Source organism: Ananas comosus, linkage group 9 (assembly GCF_001540865.1).
Source record: "Ananas comosus cultivar F153 linkage group 9, ASM154086v1, whole genome shotgun sequence".
In the NCBI taxonomy this organism is placed as follows: domain Eukaryota; kingdom Viridiplantae; phylum Streptophyta; class Magnoliopsida; order Poales; family Bromeliaceae; genus Ananas; species Ananas comosus.
The window spans coordinates 9821022-9840215 of NC_033629.1; the positions used below are offsets into that span (position 1 = coordinate 9821022).

At 33.4% G+C, this 19194-nt stretch overlaps 1 protein-coding gene across 11 annotated transcripts; it reads left to right on the forward strand.

Moving 5' to 3' along the window:
- On the forward strand, positions 22-13693 carry LOC109715093 (protein RFT1 homolog). 11 transcript variants are annotated; one of them, XR_002217504.1, is made up of 16 exons: positions 22-201; positions 315-394; positions 1179-1273; positions 1419-1576; positions 2069-2220; positions 2836-2954; positions 4918-5081; positions 5190-5264; positions 5695-5766; positions 7517-7654; positions 9460-9674; positions 10723-10901; positions 12198-12300; positions 12399-12599; positions 13103-13153; positions 13287-13693. XR_002217504.1 is itself a non-coding variant. In XM_020239899.1 (15 exons), exons 1-14 carry the CDS (start codon positions 87-89, stop codon positions 12256-12258), a joined length of 1617 nt encoding a protein of 538 aa, XP_020095488.1. In that variant the 5' UTR covers positions 23-86; the 3' UTR covers positions 12259-12300; positions 12399-12968. The 11 variants fall into 11 exon arrangements, 4 of the variants coding, with proteins under 4 accessions (XP_020095487.1, XP_020095486.1, XP_020095488.1 ...); XR_002217503.1 differs by having other exon boundaries at positions 13103-13136; XR_002217502.1 differs by having other exon boundaries at positions 13103-13693.

A 19194-nucleotide genomic window follows, 5' to 3' on the forward strand; every position in this document is an offset into this window, starting at 1 on the left:
GGTTTAAAACTATCCGACCCGCTACGGATTAATTTGTACAGAAAAGTAGAAAAGCGCTTCTCTCCCTCGCGCAACGTCGATCTCCGATGGGGGACGGCGCCGCGCGATACCGACCCGCCGGAGGAGGAGGCGGCGGCGCCTCCGCCGCCTCCGCCGCCGCCGCCGACGACGACATGGCTCGCACCTTCCAGTACCTAATGGGTCCGTTCCTCTTCTCTTCTCCTCCTCCTCCTCCTCCTCCCAATTTCCGATCCTTTTCCTCTTCTTCGATCTCTCATTTCCCCACTTTTTCGATTGGGTTTTGTGAATTTCAGCAACGCAGTTTCTATCGCGAGGGATCCCCTTCTTGTTTAATTCCTGGATCGTGAGGCACCTCACTGAAGCCGACTACGCGGTAAATCCTTCTTTGCCTCACCTCTATTTAAACCTTTTTTTTTTTTTTTTTCTGTTTCCGTTTGATCTCTTTTGTGTGGGAGGCGATTAAGATTCAATCTTTTAAGGTAATGAGTAGAAGAGGAGAAAGAATTGATCAAAATTGCAAATTTCGTGAGTTCGCTAATGATTCTGATATCCTTCTTGATAAGATATTTCAATTTGAACTGTTTAAGATTGCTTCGTATTTCCAACAAAGGAGTTTAGCTATAAGTAGTAGTGAGTTGTTATAAGTTATCAACATTGAAGGATATAAGTAGAACAACATTTTATTTTGAGAAGAAGTAGGAGTTTTGTGTGGTTATCACTTATTATGAAGAGTATAGCGGTTTAAGAGTTACGTTAAAGTACAAAGAGAGTTTAGAGTTACATTTCACTATAAAAAATAGTAAGTATTTTCATTATGGTTTCTTTTAAATTTTTTGGTGGGTGACTACTTTATCATTGTTATCTCTAGGTGGAATGCAGGGCCTCGTAGGTGGAATGCATTGCATTATTGTGAAAACTTATGGTTGCCAGATCTTGTGCCTAAAAGCAAGCTCCTAGGCTGCAATCTCAAAAGAGAATTCATATAGCGCGTAATTTATCATTAGATAACTTGTTCTCCATCAAAACAAGCCCTACAAATTAGTCTATTCCTGCTTAATTGTTCCATGTCCTTTACTCAGTCAGCTTTATGACTTGTTTCTGGAACCTCATCTTTTTGCTCTTCTAACTTTCTGTATTTTATTCTTTTCGCTTGGCAGCTATATGCAGTACAATTTCATCTCTTTGTTACCTGCATATTATTTTTAAGTCGGGAGGGTTTTCGTCGAGCATGCATGCGCACTGATGTCCGATGGTATTCTTTACTTAAATCTTTCAGATTGTAGTGGCTTGACTACATTCTTTGAAAAAGTTGCCACTCTCTTTAAATTGTGCTGCTTAGTCCTTCGTTCCTTAAATGTATTCAGTCGTTTGCTGAAAGATAACTTTTATAATTACAGTGATGGGCCGATAGGTGAAAATGCTGCACAATTGTTGAAGATATCTTGGATGACTGTTCCTATTGGTGTATTTTTTACTTTTGCTGGCTGCTTCTTTGTATTCTGGTTTCAGAAACTAAGCTTTTCCGACCCATATGCTCAAGCTATATTAATTCATGGTAATTTGTCATTTGCATGCATAGCATTGTTCCATTTGACATTTTACTTTAAGGAGCTCTAGTGATGGCTGGGTTGTCAGGTGTCCACTATTATATTGTCACCAACTTTAACTAAGATAATTTTGCTCAGTTCAATTACTCTTTGATTAGGTTTGATTAGGAAAGTTTGTTCTTAAGGTTTAGCTAAATCAACATTATTTGCATTTCCAACTGACTATTTATTAAGGCGGGAATAAATTCCTGGTCCTTATTAAGTGTAATAACTGTTGCTTTCCTGAGGAGAAGATGAGAGTGATTTAGATGAAATATGGCCCTCACCACTATTTATATTACAGGAAGTTAAGATCAGGTTATAATAATGATTGGAATAAATAGTTGCATGTTCACTTTTGTGAATTTCCCTTGTCATTTTAATTGGTAGTATACTATCTACCTTTCGCTGTTTATTTTCTGTTGCTAGTCAATTCTGAATAATATTATTCAAAATGGCAGGATTTGCTTGTGTTTTGGAGCTAATGGCGGAGCCTTTATATATTCTTTCTCAGAATTTGCTTCTCCTAAAATTACGGTTGGTAACTGAAACTGCTGCAACTATTTTGCGTTGCCTGACAACCTACATCTTCATTGTTAGACACATTGAAATGGTACTACCTTATCCTCCATTTAATTGTTTTTCATGTGATCTGTTCATGCCATTGCAAAGTCTACAACCAAGGATTTAAGTGCCCTGACACAGGGTCGTGACGGAAACTTACTGGCACGGTACAGCACGGTGCGTGCCGGGCCGTGCCGATGCGTGTCGGTCACAAAAAAATCATGTGTGCTGACACATAATTGCATGAAATATTTATTTTCTTATTCTAATTGTTTATTATGTATTTTTATCAAATCTTTTGAACTTTATTGAGCAAATTATTTACTAATTTAAAGAATAGAGGATTATGAGCTGTGCCATCGGCATGGGGCTTATATCGTGCCGATATCTTATTGGCACTATACGACACGGTAGATAAGGCCCGTGCTGATGGGCACTTAAATCCTTGTCTACAACTTAATTTTCATGACTAAGTTCTTATCAGTTGAAGTTGGAATATAGGTTTTCTTGTAAATGTTGTTTAGAGAGTGCTAATTTAGTCAACCTGTCTACTATCTTTAATTTACTACATTTGTTTACATAATACCTGCTAGAGATTTCATTCATTTATTGTTCATGTGTTCTTATAACTTGCTCATAACAAAAGAAAATCAAATATTTTCAGGAAAAGGAGATTATATTTGCTTTATCCCAGGTTGCATATGGCGCCTGCTTATTCCTGGGGTATTGGGCTTATTTTTTACTGTTTCGTGCCATCACGTTCTCAAATATGTTCCCCTTCAGGTTTGTCATCTTTACTTGCATGCTTGTTCTTTGTATCAACATATTTTTTCCTCATCTATAAGGTATACACTAAAGTCCATGCATTCTTTCACGCTCTCGACATGTGCACCGCAAGGGTGCTAAAGGACTGAATTGCCCTATTATTTTCTTCTATATTATCAAACATAATTATGGTAATTTAGTAATTTAACATCCAACCACCCTCCTCTCCCTCCCTATGCCCAGCACTCTTCTTTTCATTCTGAGATATCATTGCCTAGACCTGGTCTACCATGGACCACTGATCTAATAATATTAATAAATGTAAAGAAATAGATGATTCAGTATTATGACTTTTAGCATGTAGCTTTTTAACTTAAAGATTACATCCAAAAGTACAAAATTTCATGTAACATCTTAATGATCGAGTTTTTGAAAATGGTTCAAAGTGGATCTGTCTAGGTAAATAATTTGCGCTAACACATTAGTCTTTTTCCTTATAGAAATTTTTGTCAGAACCTGGTCTAGTATAGACCACTCATCTAATATTTAATAAATGTAGAGATAGATTTTCCAATATTGTAATATTTGGCATATAGCTTTTAAGTGTTACAGATAACATAATAACATTCAACAGAAAAAAAAAAATCACATACTCTAGGACAAAGTTTTGAAAATGGTACAGAGTGGACTTGGACTGGATAAATAATTTTTCCTATTGGTGCTGCTTAAGAGAGATTATTGTTTAGACTTGGTCCACGATGAACCAATCTTCTAATATTTAAATATTGTAATAGGTTTTTAAAAGCTGTGATTTCGTATGTAGATTTTTTAAGTGTTATAACTTATATTTGACGGTTTAAAATTTCACTTAATGCCTCCAAACTCAAGTATATAAAAAAATCAGTACATAGTAGACTTGATCCAGACAATAATTTCTCCTAGGCCAAACCCCTTACCCTCCTTATAAGTATATGACTACCGCTATAGGTCCTTTATGATATTATCCTTATATGGCATATTGGTGTTTATTTATGAAGGACTTTGATTATTTCATTACCTACACCAAGAGTGTGATGTAGGTTTGTTAACAAATCAACAATCTGTGAGTGTAACATGTTAGGAAATTGAAAGTATTTCCTAAATTCGTCTTACACACCAGACCTTTAAAATTCTATGTTGAAAATAATTTATTGGATGTGTTCGATGATATTTTAAACAAGTCTATATATAGAAGCTATGAATTTTAGATATTGATTTCTTATAAATGGAACAATGATTTTTTTTTTTTAAGTGTTGATTTTTAGAACTACTTAATTCTTATACAATAGATTGCTTAAATATATTAATTTTTATATATTGACTCTTAGATAATATAGTCCACATCTATTGGATTGGATTTTGACCAATTTTAATTTTAAGATATTTATCATCAAATATTAATATCATTTATGGAATGTCATATTATCAATATACTGCATTCTTTGGATTTATATAAGAGAAAAAAATGTTTCTTCTGTGAAGTGCGAACCCCTTCAGTATTTATAACACTATGCAGCCTTTGCAGGAAAAAGTGGGACACATTATTGAAACGGGTTTTTACATATTTTTCCCTGGAAAATCATCTTATTAGTATGTGCACACCTTTAATGTCTGAATTTTCAACTATGCTCGTTGAAAGCAGATTTTCTTATCAAAATACCTGTAACTATGTATCTGAAGTAACTATGTATCTTAAGTTGGGAAGTCATTTAATTCGTCGGGCGAAGTTGGTTTTAATATTGGAAAAAGTTTTTCTAGGAAGGGCATATTCTACCTACAAAGGTATATAATAACTTTAAAGTGGGGGATATGTGAACACTCAGTTTCCCTGGGTTATACGTGCATCAATGGAATACTTTGTTGGGGTTTGCTTCTAAATAAAGAGGATAAAGAAGGGGTACATATTGATGTTACTGAAGAAAAAAAATGTATGCTGTTTCAGGTTGCACAACTTGATGGACTATGATAAGCAACTTTGGCACATGTGCATGTTATTTACGGGCCAATCGGTTCGAAAGCTGATCCTCCAAGAAGGGGAAAAGATGGTCCTTGTGTGGTTGGACACTCCCTGTAACCAGGCAGTGTATGGCCTTGTTGACAAATTAGGCATGTAAACAAAATGTCTGAAGAACATAAATGCAAATGACCTCATTTTAGTGGAAATTGATGGACTTAAATGTGTCCTTCTCTTCTTTTTTTTTTGTGTGTTTCCAGGCAGCCTAGTCGTACGATTAATATTTCTTCCTTTTGAAGAAAGTTCTTATGCCACTTTTGCAAAATTAGCATCAGGTTTGTTTCCTTATTCGCCTTTAGTAAACTGAACAGTAAATTGCTCAGGCCCTGAAGCTTGCTCAAGTTTCAATTTCATCCTTTGAGTTTGATTCTTAATAATTTACTCCTGAAGTTTGACTCTGATTTCAATTTCATCCTCGAAGTTTCAATTTGTATCTAGTCCTGAAATTTGATCTGAATTTTGCCCTTGAAATTTTAACTTAGCAAAGTCTAATGACAATAGATGTGCCAGCGTGTTCAGAGTATTAATAAAGGACTAATTGGTATGCAAAACAAATTTCAGAGACCAGATTTGTTATGATTGAAATTAATGAGGACGAAAGTCCAATTCAAGGTTAAAATTCATGGACTAAAATTGTAATCAGCTTCAATTCTTTTCTCATCATTCTTTGCTGGAATTATAGCATTGACCATGACATCTTGGCAGGACAATCACCTCAGAAGATTATGAGATTGAGGAGTTCCCTAGTAGATGCTTTGAAGCTCATTCTGTTGATAGGTAAGGTGAATGCTATTTGAAGCTTTTGCTTTACACTGGAACCTTTTTAAGCGTCCATAAAGTTTAAGCTATTCAAAGTCTATCTACCACTCATTTTGATAGTTATATTTGTTGATTATTATTTGATGTCAACAATAACTGCTTAGCGAGGTGCTAATAACCTGAAAAACTTTTTTTCTTTTTTTCTTTTTTTTTGTGCAAATGCTTGTTTCTATTTGTATTGTTAAATCATAGCATACAAAATTCCAGTGTTCCACTTAGATACAAATAGTACTAGTGACTTGCTTTATATGGAGGTTTATTGGTTTGTAGAATGCAAATGGAGCTTCCATCTAACATAGACTGGGTAGGCTAGTTTGTAAATTGGTTGACTGGGTAGGCCAGTGAGTGAAATCAAATTATTCAGGTCAGATGATCCCCTAGTCTCATTTATTTGGGCTCAAGTCTAGAGCTTCTATTCAGTAGCATGGATGCGTTGAAAGAGTTCTGCGATCATACAATGTCAAGAAATGTAGGATCTGAAAGCTAGCAATTAAGATCATCAAGGTAAGCAAAGGCGGAAGAATATTCACTTTTCACTTTTTACGCCAGTCACTCTTGGCTATAGAGAGCTTAATCAACTTGCATGGTGGCCAGAACCGCTGGAAAAATAGACTGGCAGATTATAGAGAAGTTATTGTTCGTACCTAATCTTAACAAAAATTGCATTTTGAAAGTTAGTGAAAAGTGGGTTTACATGACTCAAGTTGTATATGTCGCCTGGACCTTGTAGTTTTTTAGTAAACTTCCATTGGACCAAGTTTGCATTGTTATAGTTATTGCCTGTTGGACTAGCTTCTAGAGTAACTTCTCCTACTTCAAGGAGGAGAAACCAGGTGTAGGGCAAAGATGTCCAGAATTTTTACTATGATGAATGAAATGAGCTTCTGGCCCTCAGAAGAAAAACCTCCAACTCGGAGCTTTTTGTCACGGCCTTAGCGTTTTTGTTCGCAAAGCCCGTGCGGCGCCCGCCTTTCTGCTCGAAGATGGGCAAGCCTTCGTCCCTGTTGCTAGTCCGGACCTTCGCGTCCTACGACTAAGTATGCAAAGGGAATGACACAAGAGAAAAAAGCAGAAGTTCTCTCAAAAAGCTAAGTACTACACTACTTAGAAAATGAGAATTACAACTCACATACACACTCTCTCTTGTGTGTTTTGACCTTAGCCAAACCTCACTATTTATATGCTCCTAGATACATTGAACCTAGGCACACACTAACTCTCTTATTATGAGACACATTAACTCATTCTCATAATGAGCCATAAGCCCAAAAGTCACCCCATAACTCATGAGAGTTTCATAACCCTTGAGCTTCCATCATTGATGGGAAAAGTTACAAAACCCACTCCGCTAACAAAATTGGGCCATTGTCAAGAAGAAGTCAGCGGAAAATATTTTGTCCGTGACATTGTACTTCAGTTGTTGTAGGGAGATGATGGGGATGAGTTAATGAAAAAGGTATTTGTGCTTCTTCAAATAGCTCTTTTCAAACAACACTGTGCAAAAACTTCGGCTAGCCGATCAAAGCCATTGGACTTTGTTGTATGAGATGCACGTGTACCTCTATTTTGAAACATCCTGTATTGTAGTTATACTGTGATCATTTTATGTCATTAGAGGATTTCATTGAGGAATAATTAATAGTGAAGTTTGACTAGTGTTTTCTTTTTAACTTTTTAATTTTCTAATTTTCCAACTCTAATTCCTTAGGGCTTGTGGTAATATCATTTGGTCCAAGTTACTCATATACGCTAATAAGACTGCTTTATGGGAGTAAATGGAGTGACGGAGAAGCTTCGGTTGCGCTGCGCTATTATTGCTTTTACGTCATCAGTTTAGCCATGAATGGTGAGTAACTTCTACTACATTTAGTTACAGTAGTCAATGTACTTGCAAAGTTTGTATGTTATTGTAGTGGGTAAATAATGCCATTGATCTCCGATTGTATCACAAAATTTTCACTTAAGTAATTCTTCACTTTCTGTCTCAATATTGTCACTATATGTCAGACTCCTTTTAACTTATTGGGATGTGGCAGCCAATTGAATTCCCACCTCATCTAGAAGAGATGACATGGCTGCAGTCAGTTGCTGCATCACTTCTTAATGATGACATGTCAGTTTTGAAACATAGTAGTCTGGGATGATACAACAGCTGAATTTGCTGCCACGTATTAGAGAAAATTGATCTGATTGAAATGAAAATCGAGGTTCAGTAATTTGATTGCAACAAATTGAACTTCAATGACCTAAAAGAAACTTTGTGATAAGTAATGGTATAATTTTTGCTATTGCATTTGTGGTGGAAAAACCTGATTTTATTTTTATATTTCTAAGCTTTGTTGTGTTTTCATTTTACTGTTTCTGATCTTTGATTATACTAGTTGTCATTGTGGTTGAATGCCTATTAATTGTAACAAACAAGCAGTACTTTTATGTTTAATGGATGAACTTACATAGTTGTCTTATCATTCATTGAATTGAAATTGTCCTTTGACAATAGAAGTGCTTAAGCATATTAGCATCACCCTTTGTGGGAGATCTTTTGCTGTTTAGACGACATTTTATTGTTGCAATTTGCTTTATAGAAGTTAGGGTCTAGGAATTCAGGGCTTGTTTGGTTCATCCATTTTGGGTATGGAATGGGAATCGGTTTGATTAAATCCGGTTAATTTTGTTTGGTTCTCATGAATCGGTTTGGGATTCCTATTCCGGACTGGAATGGGAATGGCCCATTAGCCTTCAACTTGATTCCGGTCTTCTAGCCCGGATTGAGATTTCATTCCGGAAGCCCACTAAGTTCTCGAAGCCCATGTGACCATCTCACCCTCCTTCTCTTCACCCCTTTCTCATCAAAAAAAAAAAACCTATCCTCTCTCAAAATCCTATCCCTAACCCACATCAATAAAAGTTTTTAAAAATAAATTTGATATTTTTTTTGAAAAACTTATTAGAGAATAGTATTATATTTTTCATAAATTTTAAATAATATAAATTTATATTTGAGAGTAAAATTACTATTATAGTATCCTATAATTTTTTTAGTTTATACGAACCAAACAATTAAATATGAATAACTCATTCCAATTCCTAATCCACAAATAAACCAAACGTCTTAGAGGAGTGGGCCATTTCAATTACCATTCCAATTCATTCTCATTCCATTATCCATTCCAATTCCACCCTTGAACCAAACAAGCCCTCAATGTGATTGGAAGTTGTGGAGCCCAACACTTTCTCAAATGAATATTTTGAGAGCCAAAAACGCCCAAAATGGTACCCTCAAACTTATCAAATTAATTCATGCAAATGTATGAAAAAAGCTTACAGTTATACCTGTGAGATCTGGCTGTCACTTCTCATAAAAATGTTCACCACTATTGTCACAGATTGTTTTCCTTTGACATTCCACAGATCTACATGCCTGACTCAATCACTCCCTAGTATACTGTTCTTCTATTATGCGACAAACTTCCTGTTATAACTCTTGTAATTCAAAACTTTAGATAATGTAATCTGGAAACACTACGCATTATGAGATGATCAAAACAAAACATTCTCGTAGTAATATGTATGATTATTTTTTATTTTTCCTCATATCAATCTAAATCCCCTTTTAGTTAGGCTAACTATATATTTGTTCATGTCCTCTAGGAACATCTGAAGCTTTTCTTCATGCTGTAGCAAATGAGGCTCAACTCAAGCGTTCAAATGATTCATTGCTTATATTCTCTGGGATATATATTGCACTAAATGTCCTCCTAATTAAATCTGCTGGAGCTGTTGGGTTAATTGCTGCTAATTCAATTAGTATCCTTTTCTCCAGAAATCACTTTTTGCGAACCAAAGAATTTGTTGATAAACTCTGGGTGATTCACTACATTTGTCTCAAATATACCTATGTTAGCTTGACATGTCCTTTTCTCTGCTTTTGGTGACCTAGCTAGTTTTCTGGGTAAAGCTAATTTGAAAAGCTGTAACAGATTTTATATTAAAATTGCGTAGCAATTTTCACTTTAGCAAATACAGAGGCTTCACTTGGAACTTTTGCTCTTAATGAAGCTCATTCAAACACTACAGTGAAAGATTCAGATTTTTAATTTGCCAAAATGCATGGTGACCAAACAAATGCTTTGTTGGCTCTTCATGCTTTTAGCCCTATAATCATTCTTAAAAATTCCTATGTTTATGTGACTGCGAAGCTTTGTTTTTGGTCCTCTTTTGCTGTTCATAGTGTAAGAACAAGGTTGTACCTTGACCATCATTGAAGATATGCTACTAAGAATTGTATACTCAGCAGTATTCATCAAACACTATTTCCAGGTAGTTTTTGTGTTATAGCCTATGTCATTTGTATTAAGCAACAATTCCATTTTACAAGAACGTTTCAATTCAATGTTAGTTATCTCCTTTATACACATTATTTTATTTTTAGTAGAAGGGATTTCTGTTTTTTTTTGGTTTTTTTTTTTTTTTTTTTTTTTTTTTTTTTTTTTTTTGAGAGAGAAAGATAGCATGCTACCCACTTCGTTTATTTCTTTTAGAAATAAACTTAGCTAGAAATGTGAATTAACTAGGATTCGAACTTGGGACCTCGGGTACCAACCACCAAGCCTTTTACCACTTGCGCTAAGGACGATCGGTAGTAGAAGGGATTTCTTGCAAGGACAATACACTTTTTTGTTTTGCGACTTTGATCCACTGTTTTGTTTTTGCAATTCTGAACCTAAATCTCCTATATGTTACTGAAGACATATTCCTTGCTCTCCTTGTGATGAAATATGACAGGTTGCTGTGGTCCATAAAAAGTTATTTTTTCTTTAAGTTGCAAAAAACAGCAATTGAAAAATCGAAAAAAAAAGATTTGATTTCTTTTTCTCCTGAAATAAGCTTAGCGAAACAAACTTTGACTTTCAGGGCTCTACATCGTTTTCTTTTTACGATTGCTTACCATCTGGGTGGGTGGTTTTGCTCATTTCTGGTGCTACAGCCCTCATGTCGGAGAGAGTATTTCTAAATAAGGAAAGTTTTTGGCAAACAGTTCCTATCCACTTGACTGTTGGCATCGTATGCTTCTGCTTCTCTGCTGCTGTGATGTATGTACTAATGCCCTTCCTTTCTTTTGTTTTAATTTGTTGGGAATATGTTGCATTATTTGTCTGCTCCTATGAACAATAAACTTTAGTCCTTAAGAAGTTTGACCTTGATTTTAGTTACCTCCTCTTGAGTTTCGCATCTAACAATTTAGTAGCTAAAGTTTCTTCTGCATAATAGTGTATCTTTTTAGTCTACTATTTAAAAGAAGAACACACTACATCAACATCAACATCATCATTAAGATTGAAACATCAAAAAAGTTGCCATGACAACAAACTCTCACAATGATTCTAACATGGTGAATTTTTTGTTCGTCAGTAAAATGAAGAAATGATGTGGGATTAACTTGAAGGACTAAATGGGTAAAATTGAAACTTAGATGATGTACTTGAGATTGAGGTCAAGCTTTTAAGAACAACTTTTGGGGCAATTTCAAATGCGCCCCTCAAAAGTTACAAATATCATAGTCGCCCCTCTAAAATTATCAATATTATATTTTCCATTATATATTCATGAATTATATCTAAACTACACTTCTTCAGGTTGACTAAGATTATTGGAGTGATTTGCCCCTAGTTATACTTGATCATAGATAATACTGTTGTATTATGTGGCGCTGATGAACGTATTTCTCATCGAAAAATGGCACTTTGTGTAATTTCACCATTTTAATATGCTCAGTTATATTTAGTATGAATGTCTTTTTGTCTACTGTAATTTATTTCATTATTTTTTTTTGATTCAATATTATTTGGTTCTCATGCTATTCTTAAAAAAAATGGCCAATTAAAAGCAAAATATATTATACCTTTTGTGAATAAATTCTTTAGTATAGTTTGTTTAAATTAGTATGATTTTTTATTTACTATTTGTATAGTTTAATTTGTTCCAATTACTTAGGTTCAATTTAATATGCATTCGATTGCATTTGTAATATTTTAAAGGTAAAAATATTTGGCTTGATTAAAAACGCATTGATGATAGATAAAGGGCAAAGTGAGAATTCCGGTAAATTTAGAAAAGATTTTTCACCAATGGGTATTTTTGATAATTTTTAAATTAGAGGGGTATTTTTTATATTGACAGTTTTATAGGTGCTTCTATGTAATTAAGGATTAGAAAAGGGGTACATATGAAATTATCACAAAATTTTTTATTAACCCTTTATGGAAATATCTCCAGTTTGTGCTTTGTTCGCTGTTAATTCATTTCAATGTTCTATTTGGTAGAATTATTGAGCTTTAGCTAATCTTCTTGACAAACAGAGGAATTAACTTTTGTGGATATTTAATCAGATATCGTCGTGAAAAGCTCTTCATCCACAAAATTATAAAAATGCGCAAGCATATTGACTGAGAGAAGACAGGTTAATTGCTCTTTATGTAAAGTTACAGAAAGGTAATTGCTTTTATCCTTTGAATATCAGAATATCTTTAGTCTTGAATTTGATGTCTGATATATTTTTTTGATATTTTATTTTATTTTATTTTTTGCAGTCCCTCTAACAAATGTTCCCAAAAGTATGCTAAACACACCTTTGCTGCTTACTGTGAAAATTAAAGGGAATTCAATGATGCAATTCAAGCCCTTTTGTCAAAGATGATTAAATTCCAAATATAACTTAAAGAAGTTTTGCTGGTATACAGTAAGAGGGATGGAACCAAAAGTGAGAGCTTATTAACTCGCTACAAGCCAAGGTTTCGCATGCTATTTACAAGTTGTATGATGCATGTAATTTTGCATTGGAATGGGTGGTAGTCTTTTACATAACAAGATGTAGATTGTTGTTTTTTAGGCTGTGCTCTGAAGAGTTCCAGTGATCGGATTAGGGCATGAAGTTTCTTTAAAAATTAGTCATCGAGGGCTTTGGTTTATGCCATTGATTGAGACTCTCTAGGCGTCAACTTGCTATCCCTTTTTAGTGATACAGGCGACTTAATATCATTCTTGTAACATTTCAATTTGAGAATTTGCCGTGCTTTGGTCTTTGAATATATATTATTTAGTTCATTACATTAACAGGTGGTTATATGCTTATTCATTGGAGATCAATATTAAGTTGGTAATAATTAACGATGTTCCACTTCATTGGAGGAAAATTTTCATATTTTCTTACTTTTGATGTAAGTTGGTTGGTTGTTCCGTCGGTTCAGGAAAGTTTGTGAGTGTTCAGTTTTCTGAAACAATAATTATCCATCAGATGCAGCAGCCAAGCGGAGGCCATTTGGATTGACGTAAGTGTAATTCAACTGTAAGTCAAATTTAGGAAATCTGGAAGCGTTAGCTATATAGCAATTGGATTGGCCTCAAGAAATATAATTTTTATTGTGGAGTATCTTATATTGTCTAGATCCAACTGACCGATGAATACGTGTTTTCCGCAGAAGACAGCCTTGGAGTTATGGGCCTTCGCTAGCAAAATGCCCTACTATGGAGTAGAGCTCTTTGCGAGACGGCAGGTATCCTTGGTGTTTTTGTGTTTGACCGCTATATAAGCATTTCTACTCTGACTTAAACTTCACTTGCGAGTGAATTGCGCTCCCATGGCAAACTTAAAGTTTGTAACTCCCTACCTCCCACGGCGAACAAAAAAGTTTATAGCTCCCTTTACTGGGAAGCAGGGATTAGCTTCTAGAACCAAAAATAAGAGCTATACTATAAGCAGAAGCTACTTCTTGTTGCAGCTAGAAGCTGGGCATTGTAATTTTGGTGTTTATCATTGCAGTGAGCTTTTTGTGAATATGAACAGGGCTTCAGTTTATATTCTAAAACTCAGCTTCGAGCGCCTCAACCTCAGATTCAGCTGATCTTTGCAATAGGTAATTGTGAAGGAGCTTTCGTATATTGGAACTGATATGGTCACAGTTTTGCTGAGTTGCATTTGGATAAACAGGTTGAACTGAAGTAGCATAATTTTGTGGATTAGAGATATAGCCTTAGATACTTCACTTTTGTGTGGTTGAGCTGATTGAGCTGGTTAACGAATTGGGATTCCTTTTAAGTTGCACTTTGATGCCTAACCTTTCTAAAATTTCAGTACCTTCCCGCTATGCAATATGGTGGATAAACTATTACCTGCACTTGTCGCATGCCTACGTCTATGTATTGCTTTCACCCAATACACATGCATTTGCGCACCGCCCTGCAATTGTTATCGACTGTTCAGATCGTAGTACGAGTGATCTGCACTTGATGCTTATAGAGTTTGTTTTGTTGAACCGCTTCGTGCGGGTAGAAAAAATTCTACCTATATAGCTAGTCTCTGCAGCACAAGTTCGTTTGGAGCTTACGTATCGAAGAATGACAAAAGTGCATTTGTAACCCCATGTAATCAAACAATTTCTAAGTATCGTCGAGTCAATTTTGGATATCGTGCTCTGGTGTCATGTTAAATTAAATAAAATAACCGTTGTTTTTTAAAACCTTACGTTACTAAAGAGCAGTATTTTTATATTTTATATTTAATATTTTTTCTCGCGTCCGAGTTTGTGACTTTCTAATAGATCCAAAACTTGTGCTTAGTTAAATGGGAGAAAATTAAATAATACTAGGAGCTGTGCGAGACTCAAACTTAAAACTTTTATGCCACAATACTATGATAAATTAAATGAAACAGTTGTTGTCCTCTAAAAGCTTAAAAAAGTTCGCAAGCTTAAAAAAGTAGCGAGCGATACTTTTATATTTAACACTATTCATTTTTTTTTTATTTGACTATTTCAGAAATGTTACTCACTTTACATTGTTAAGTAAATAAATCCAGATGATTGATTACAAAAAATTAAAAAATATAAATATATAGTAATTTATTAAAGTTTATATTATTATTTATAGGCTAAAGTTCACTTATGGTTGTCAAACTATGAGACGTGTGATTCTATGGTTCTCAAACTATAATTTATTATAATTTCAGACTCTAACATTTTAAATTATTACAATCAAGTTCCATAATTTTATTTAGTTGATTAAATATTTATATGTCGCTAGTGTGAAAGTACATAACCGTGTTTTGATTGATATGCGATAATAACAAATTGGAAGAAAATATCTACATTACTCGAAAATCAGAGTTTTGTTTTAATATCATACTTTTGCTGAGTTTCCAAATGTCTCCTAATTAAATTACATAGGCTTAGTTTGGTATTAAGGCGTATCTGACGCTATTATATAAAATAGAGTTGGGGTAAAAACATATAGAGATATATTTCTGTTTTCTCCAGTGGGACCACAGAAAATATATTATAACCGACTCACCGTGATATACGGAATGCAATATTATGTACAGAAATAAACAAGATATTTTTCTATCGTACTTTCTCACCACATGTAATGTAATCTTCCTGTAATCCCAAACAAAGCTTTATATTAAAGTTGTAACGCTCCAATAGCCCAACATCTGGAAAAAGAATTTGATTGGAAATAAGAGGACTTGCACCCTAGTAATAGTTGCATTTTGAGCATGTTGTTTGTACTCAAGTGAGTTATTGTTACTAGCGGGCCTGTTCATTATATTTGGTATCAGAACTAATTCTCTACTCGAAAGTGTGATGTCCTATTTGGTATTAGAGCCGGTTCACCACGTTGCTTAGTAATCTTGAATTATGTGTGTGATCCACTTATGTGTGTGATCGACCGATAAGAACGTTACGATCTAAACGAGGAGAATCTATAACGCCCCAATTAACAGTCCTACAAACCTCGCACTTTAGTAATAATAATTGGATTTAAGCATTTTGAGTCGGTGGTTTGAGCTCAACAAATTATTATTGTTAATGAACTGAATCGTTACAAAAGTTAGAAGTTGAAAGTTTGATAGGTTGAATAGTAATATTTCAAATGACGAATTTTCATAAATTTCTTTTATACCAAAGTTAGGGACGAAAAAGTCATAAAAGTACTTGAAAAAAATCACATTGCTTTTCTCTTTACGTGAATCACGCGCACCACACCAGAGATCTGATCAACTCAAAACAATACAATAAATGCATTAAAAATTAGGCTAAATGTACTTGAGATTTTGAGCCACTCAAATATTCGCTACTTTGCTAATAATCACTTCAATTAAAAAAAATAAACATAAAAAAGTTTCATGTAAATATTCATTTTTCATTTTTTTTTTAGATTTTTAAAAGGCTAAATTACAGAAAACTCCCATGTCAAAACTCGATTTTTCACTTTCCCTCCTGTCATTTAAAAACCTACACTTTGTCCCCTTGTAAAATAAAAAATGTGCACTTTACCCTTTACCGTTAGTGATCAGTTAGGGTTCCGTTATAAAAAAAAAATTTATGCCAAAAATACCCCTCTGCCCTCTTTTCTGTTGCTTCGCCTTCCTCTGTCTCGTCGCCTCGCCCTCCTCCACTGCCTCGCCCTCGCCCTTGCCCATATCTCCATCCGCGCCCACAAACACCCCTTCGTCCTCCTCCGTCGCCTTGCCTTCGCCGTCGTTGCCCTTGTCTACCTCTCCATCCGCACCCACCTCGATTTCCTCTCTACTGTCGCCGAAATCGAGAGGCGGCGAGGGTGCAGGAGGAGAAGGGGAGCAGGTGGAGAAGAAAATGGAGAGAAACCGCGGCCGATCGAGGCGTGAACCACGGTAAATCGAGGCGGCGGTTGAGGAAGATGAGGGAGGAGACAAAAATGATGAGGGGCAAAATGGTAATTTTATCATCACAGTACACACCGTACCTCCGGTGAATATTTTTTATTTTATAAGGGGGCAAAGTGTAGGTTTTTAAATGACAGAGGGAAAATGAAAAATCGGATTTTGATAGGAAGATTTTATATAATTTAGCCTTTTTAAAAATTTATATTTTATACCCTTAAAATTTCAAGTCGATACATTTAGCCTCCTTCCGTCAGACTTCTGTTGCTATTCCATCAGTTTTTTATAATTTATATTAAAAAATACTGTTGAAAATAACAAAAATATATCAAAAATGTATTTTTTTTTATAGGATAAGTAAGCATAATTTGATCATTTCATCCTCTCTATCGACACTGTAATTCTTTAAAAATATTTCTAAATTTTAGGAGGCAAAATATAAATTTTTAAAAGTCAAGGAAGAAAAGCGAAAAATTAGATATTTATAGGGGCTTTTTGTATTTTAGCTTTAACAAATATTAAACACATAGTCTAGAAATAATAGAAAATGCATGCCAACAATATTTATTAATCTTCTGTTAAAAATTATTTTTATGGACAAAATTAACCATAATTATCCGATATAATTTACAATAATTAAATGCTAAAAGAACTTGTTATTATAATACAAATTTTCTATTATTCGTCACCATTTGCACAATTTCATATATTTTAAAGTGATAAAATACAAACCAAGGTGTTTAATTATACAAATTTAAAAGTTTGTGTGTAAAATATGAAAATTTTAAAGTTTAGCTCCCTATCCACAATTTTGGGGCGCTCAATTGCATTAAACACTTAAAATTTATTTGACTTTTCAATTTCGGTAACAAGTTACAAAACCTCTATGAACTACGGATAATTTTGATTTAACTATCTAACCTTCAAATTTTTGGTTTTACTATCCAACCTTTCAATTTGTTTAATTTGAATCAGTTAACGGTATTTTGACTTTAAAATTTGAGTATATTATTTATCTTTACAGATTTAGTTTGTATATTTAATGTATTTTTTGTAACTATAAATTTATTAAAGTAAGGAATTAATTTAAATTTTATAATCAAATTATGGCCGTCGACTAACGGAAATCAAATAAATTAAAAAATCAGATAGTAAAATCAAAATTTTTAAAGTTTGGATAGCGGATTCAAAATGGATCATAATTCTAGTAAGTTTTATATGTTTTTACTTTTCGTTTAAATGCACTAGAATCATCTAGACTTTTGTCGATTATATATAGTCATCTATTCTTTCAAAATTTTATATTTATCGTCCAAATAATTCAAAATTTATAATTAACTATGTAAACTTATATTAGCAAATTAATCAAGAAATAATAAAAAATGCATACTAATAATAAAATTTGGTGTCTCTTTTTTATACCAAATATTGTTATTTTTTGATAAAATTAACCATATTAACTATGGTTAATCATAACAGTAAATGCTAAAATTAAATTTTTATATTGTGGGATAGAATTTGATGTCCAAAAGATTTTTTCGCCTTGCCTTAGATGTTTTCTATTACTTCTCAATTTTTTGACTAATACTGTTCGCATTAAATTGTTAAATATAAACCTACGAAGTCAATTACAAAATTTTTTAAGTTTAGGAGAAAAATGAAAAATTTAAAGTTTAGGTGACTATCGCGCAAATAGATGAAAGTTTTGGACAATTCTAGTGGATTTATTAACCCTTACAAATAATCCGTGTGTATAGAACTACATAAATAATCGGTTAAAAGATAGTCTTATATTATATTATAATCTCTATGAAACACTATTTAGATAAATATTTACTTATATACCTCACAATAAAAATAAGGGTAAAATTCAAAAACCACCCTTGTGGTTTCGCACTTTCTCACTTTAGTACCCTGTGGTTTAAAGTGTAGCAAGTTAGTGTCCGATGGTTTCATTTTTATTTTTTCGTCAGCTTTTTCGTTAATATTCCGTTAAATTATATTCAAAAAAACTTCAGATACCCACCCAGGTTTATCGAATATTCACTTTAGTACCCTTTAGTTTTAACTTTGTCACTGATTTAACGAAAAAAATTAGTAAAATCGACAATAAAAAAAAAAAATAAAACTACCTGGCACTAAATTGATACACTTTAAACCACAGAGTAATAAAGTGAAAAAGTGTGAAACCACATGGATGATATTTAAAATTTTTTCTAAAAATAATTATGTATTTGATAATTAAAACTCTCTAAAATTTAATTAAAACTCTCTAAAATTTACAGTTATAACTCTCCAAAATTTATTGTTTAAATTAAATATGTATATAAATATTTTATAAAACATATTTTTATATATTCTACTTAAAAAAAAAGCCTTACCCTTCGCTACAATAGTTGCTATCGGAAATTATTATTTTTATTATTATCATATGTGGATTAAATATTTATATATAATTATTGTTTAAATTAAATATGTATATAAATATTTTATACAACATATATATATATAGTAATATATAATATATATAAGGGGCCTGGTACTATCTACTATTATGAGTACGATCGCCAATCGATCATAAGTTTTTTCGATGATAGAGCTTCCCGAATTGCTCGATCCAACACCGTTAACATTATAATACAGCATTAAAACTTCTAGAATCAAATTTATTAATGTTTTGACATCATTCC

What these genes read in the sequence shown, in the direction of transcription:
- LOC109715093 (XM_020239898.1), top strand. Translation starts at nt 87, where the DNA reads ATGGGGGACGGCGCCGCGCGATACCGACCCGCCGGAGGAGGAGGCGGC. An exon ending in ATGCGCACTGATGTCCGATG is followed by an intron (nt 1,274 to 1,418) that starts GTATTCTTTACT and finishes TTATAATTACAG; the next exon opens with TGATGGGCCGATAGGTGAAA. An exon ending in TGCTTCTCTGCTGCTGTGAT is followed by an intron (nt 10,902 to 12,197) that starts GTATGTACTAAT and finishes ATATTTAATCAG; the next exon opens with ATATCGTCGTGAAAAGCTCT.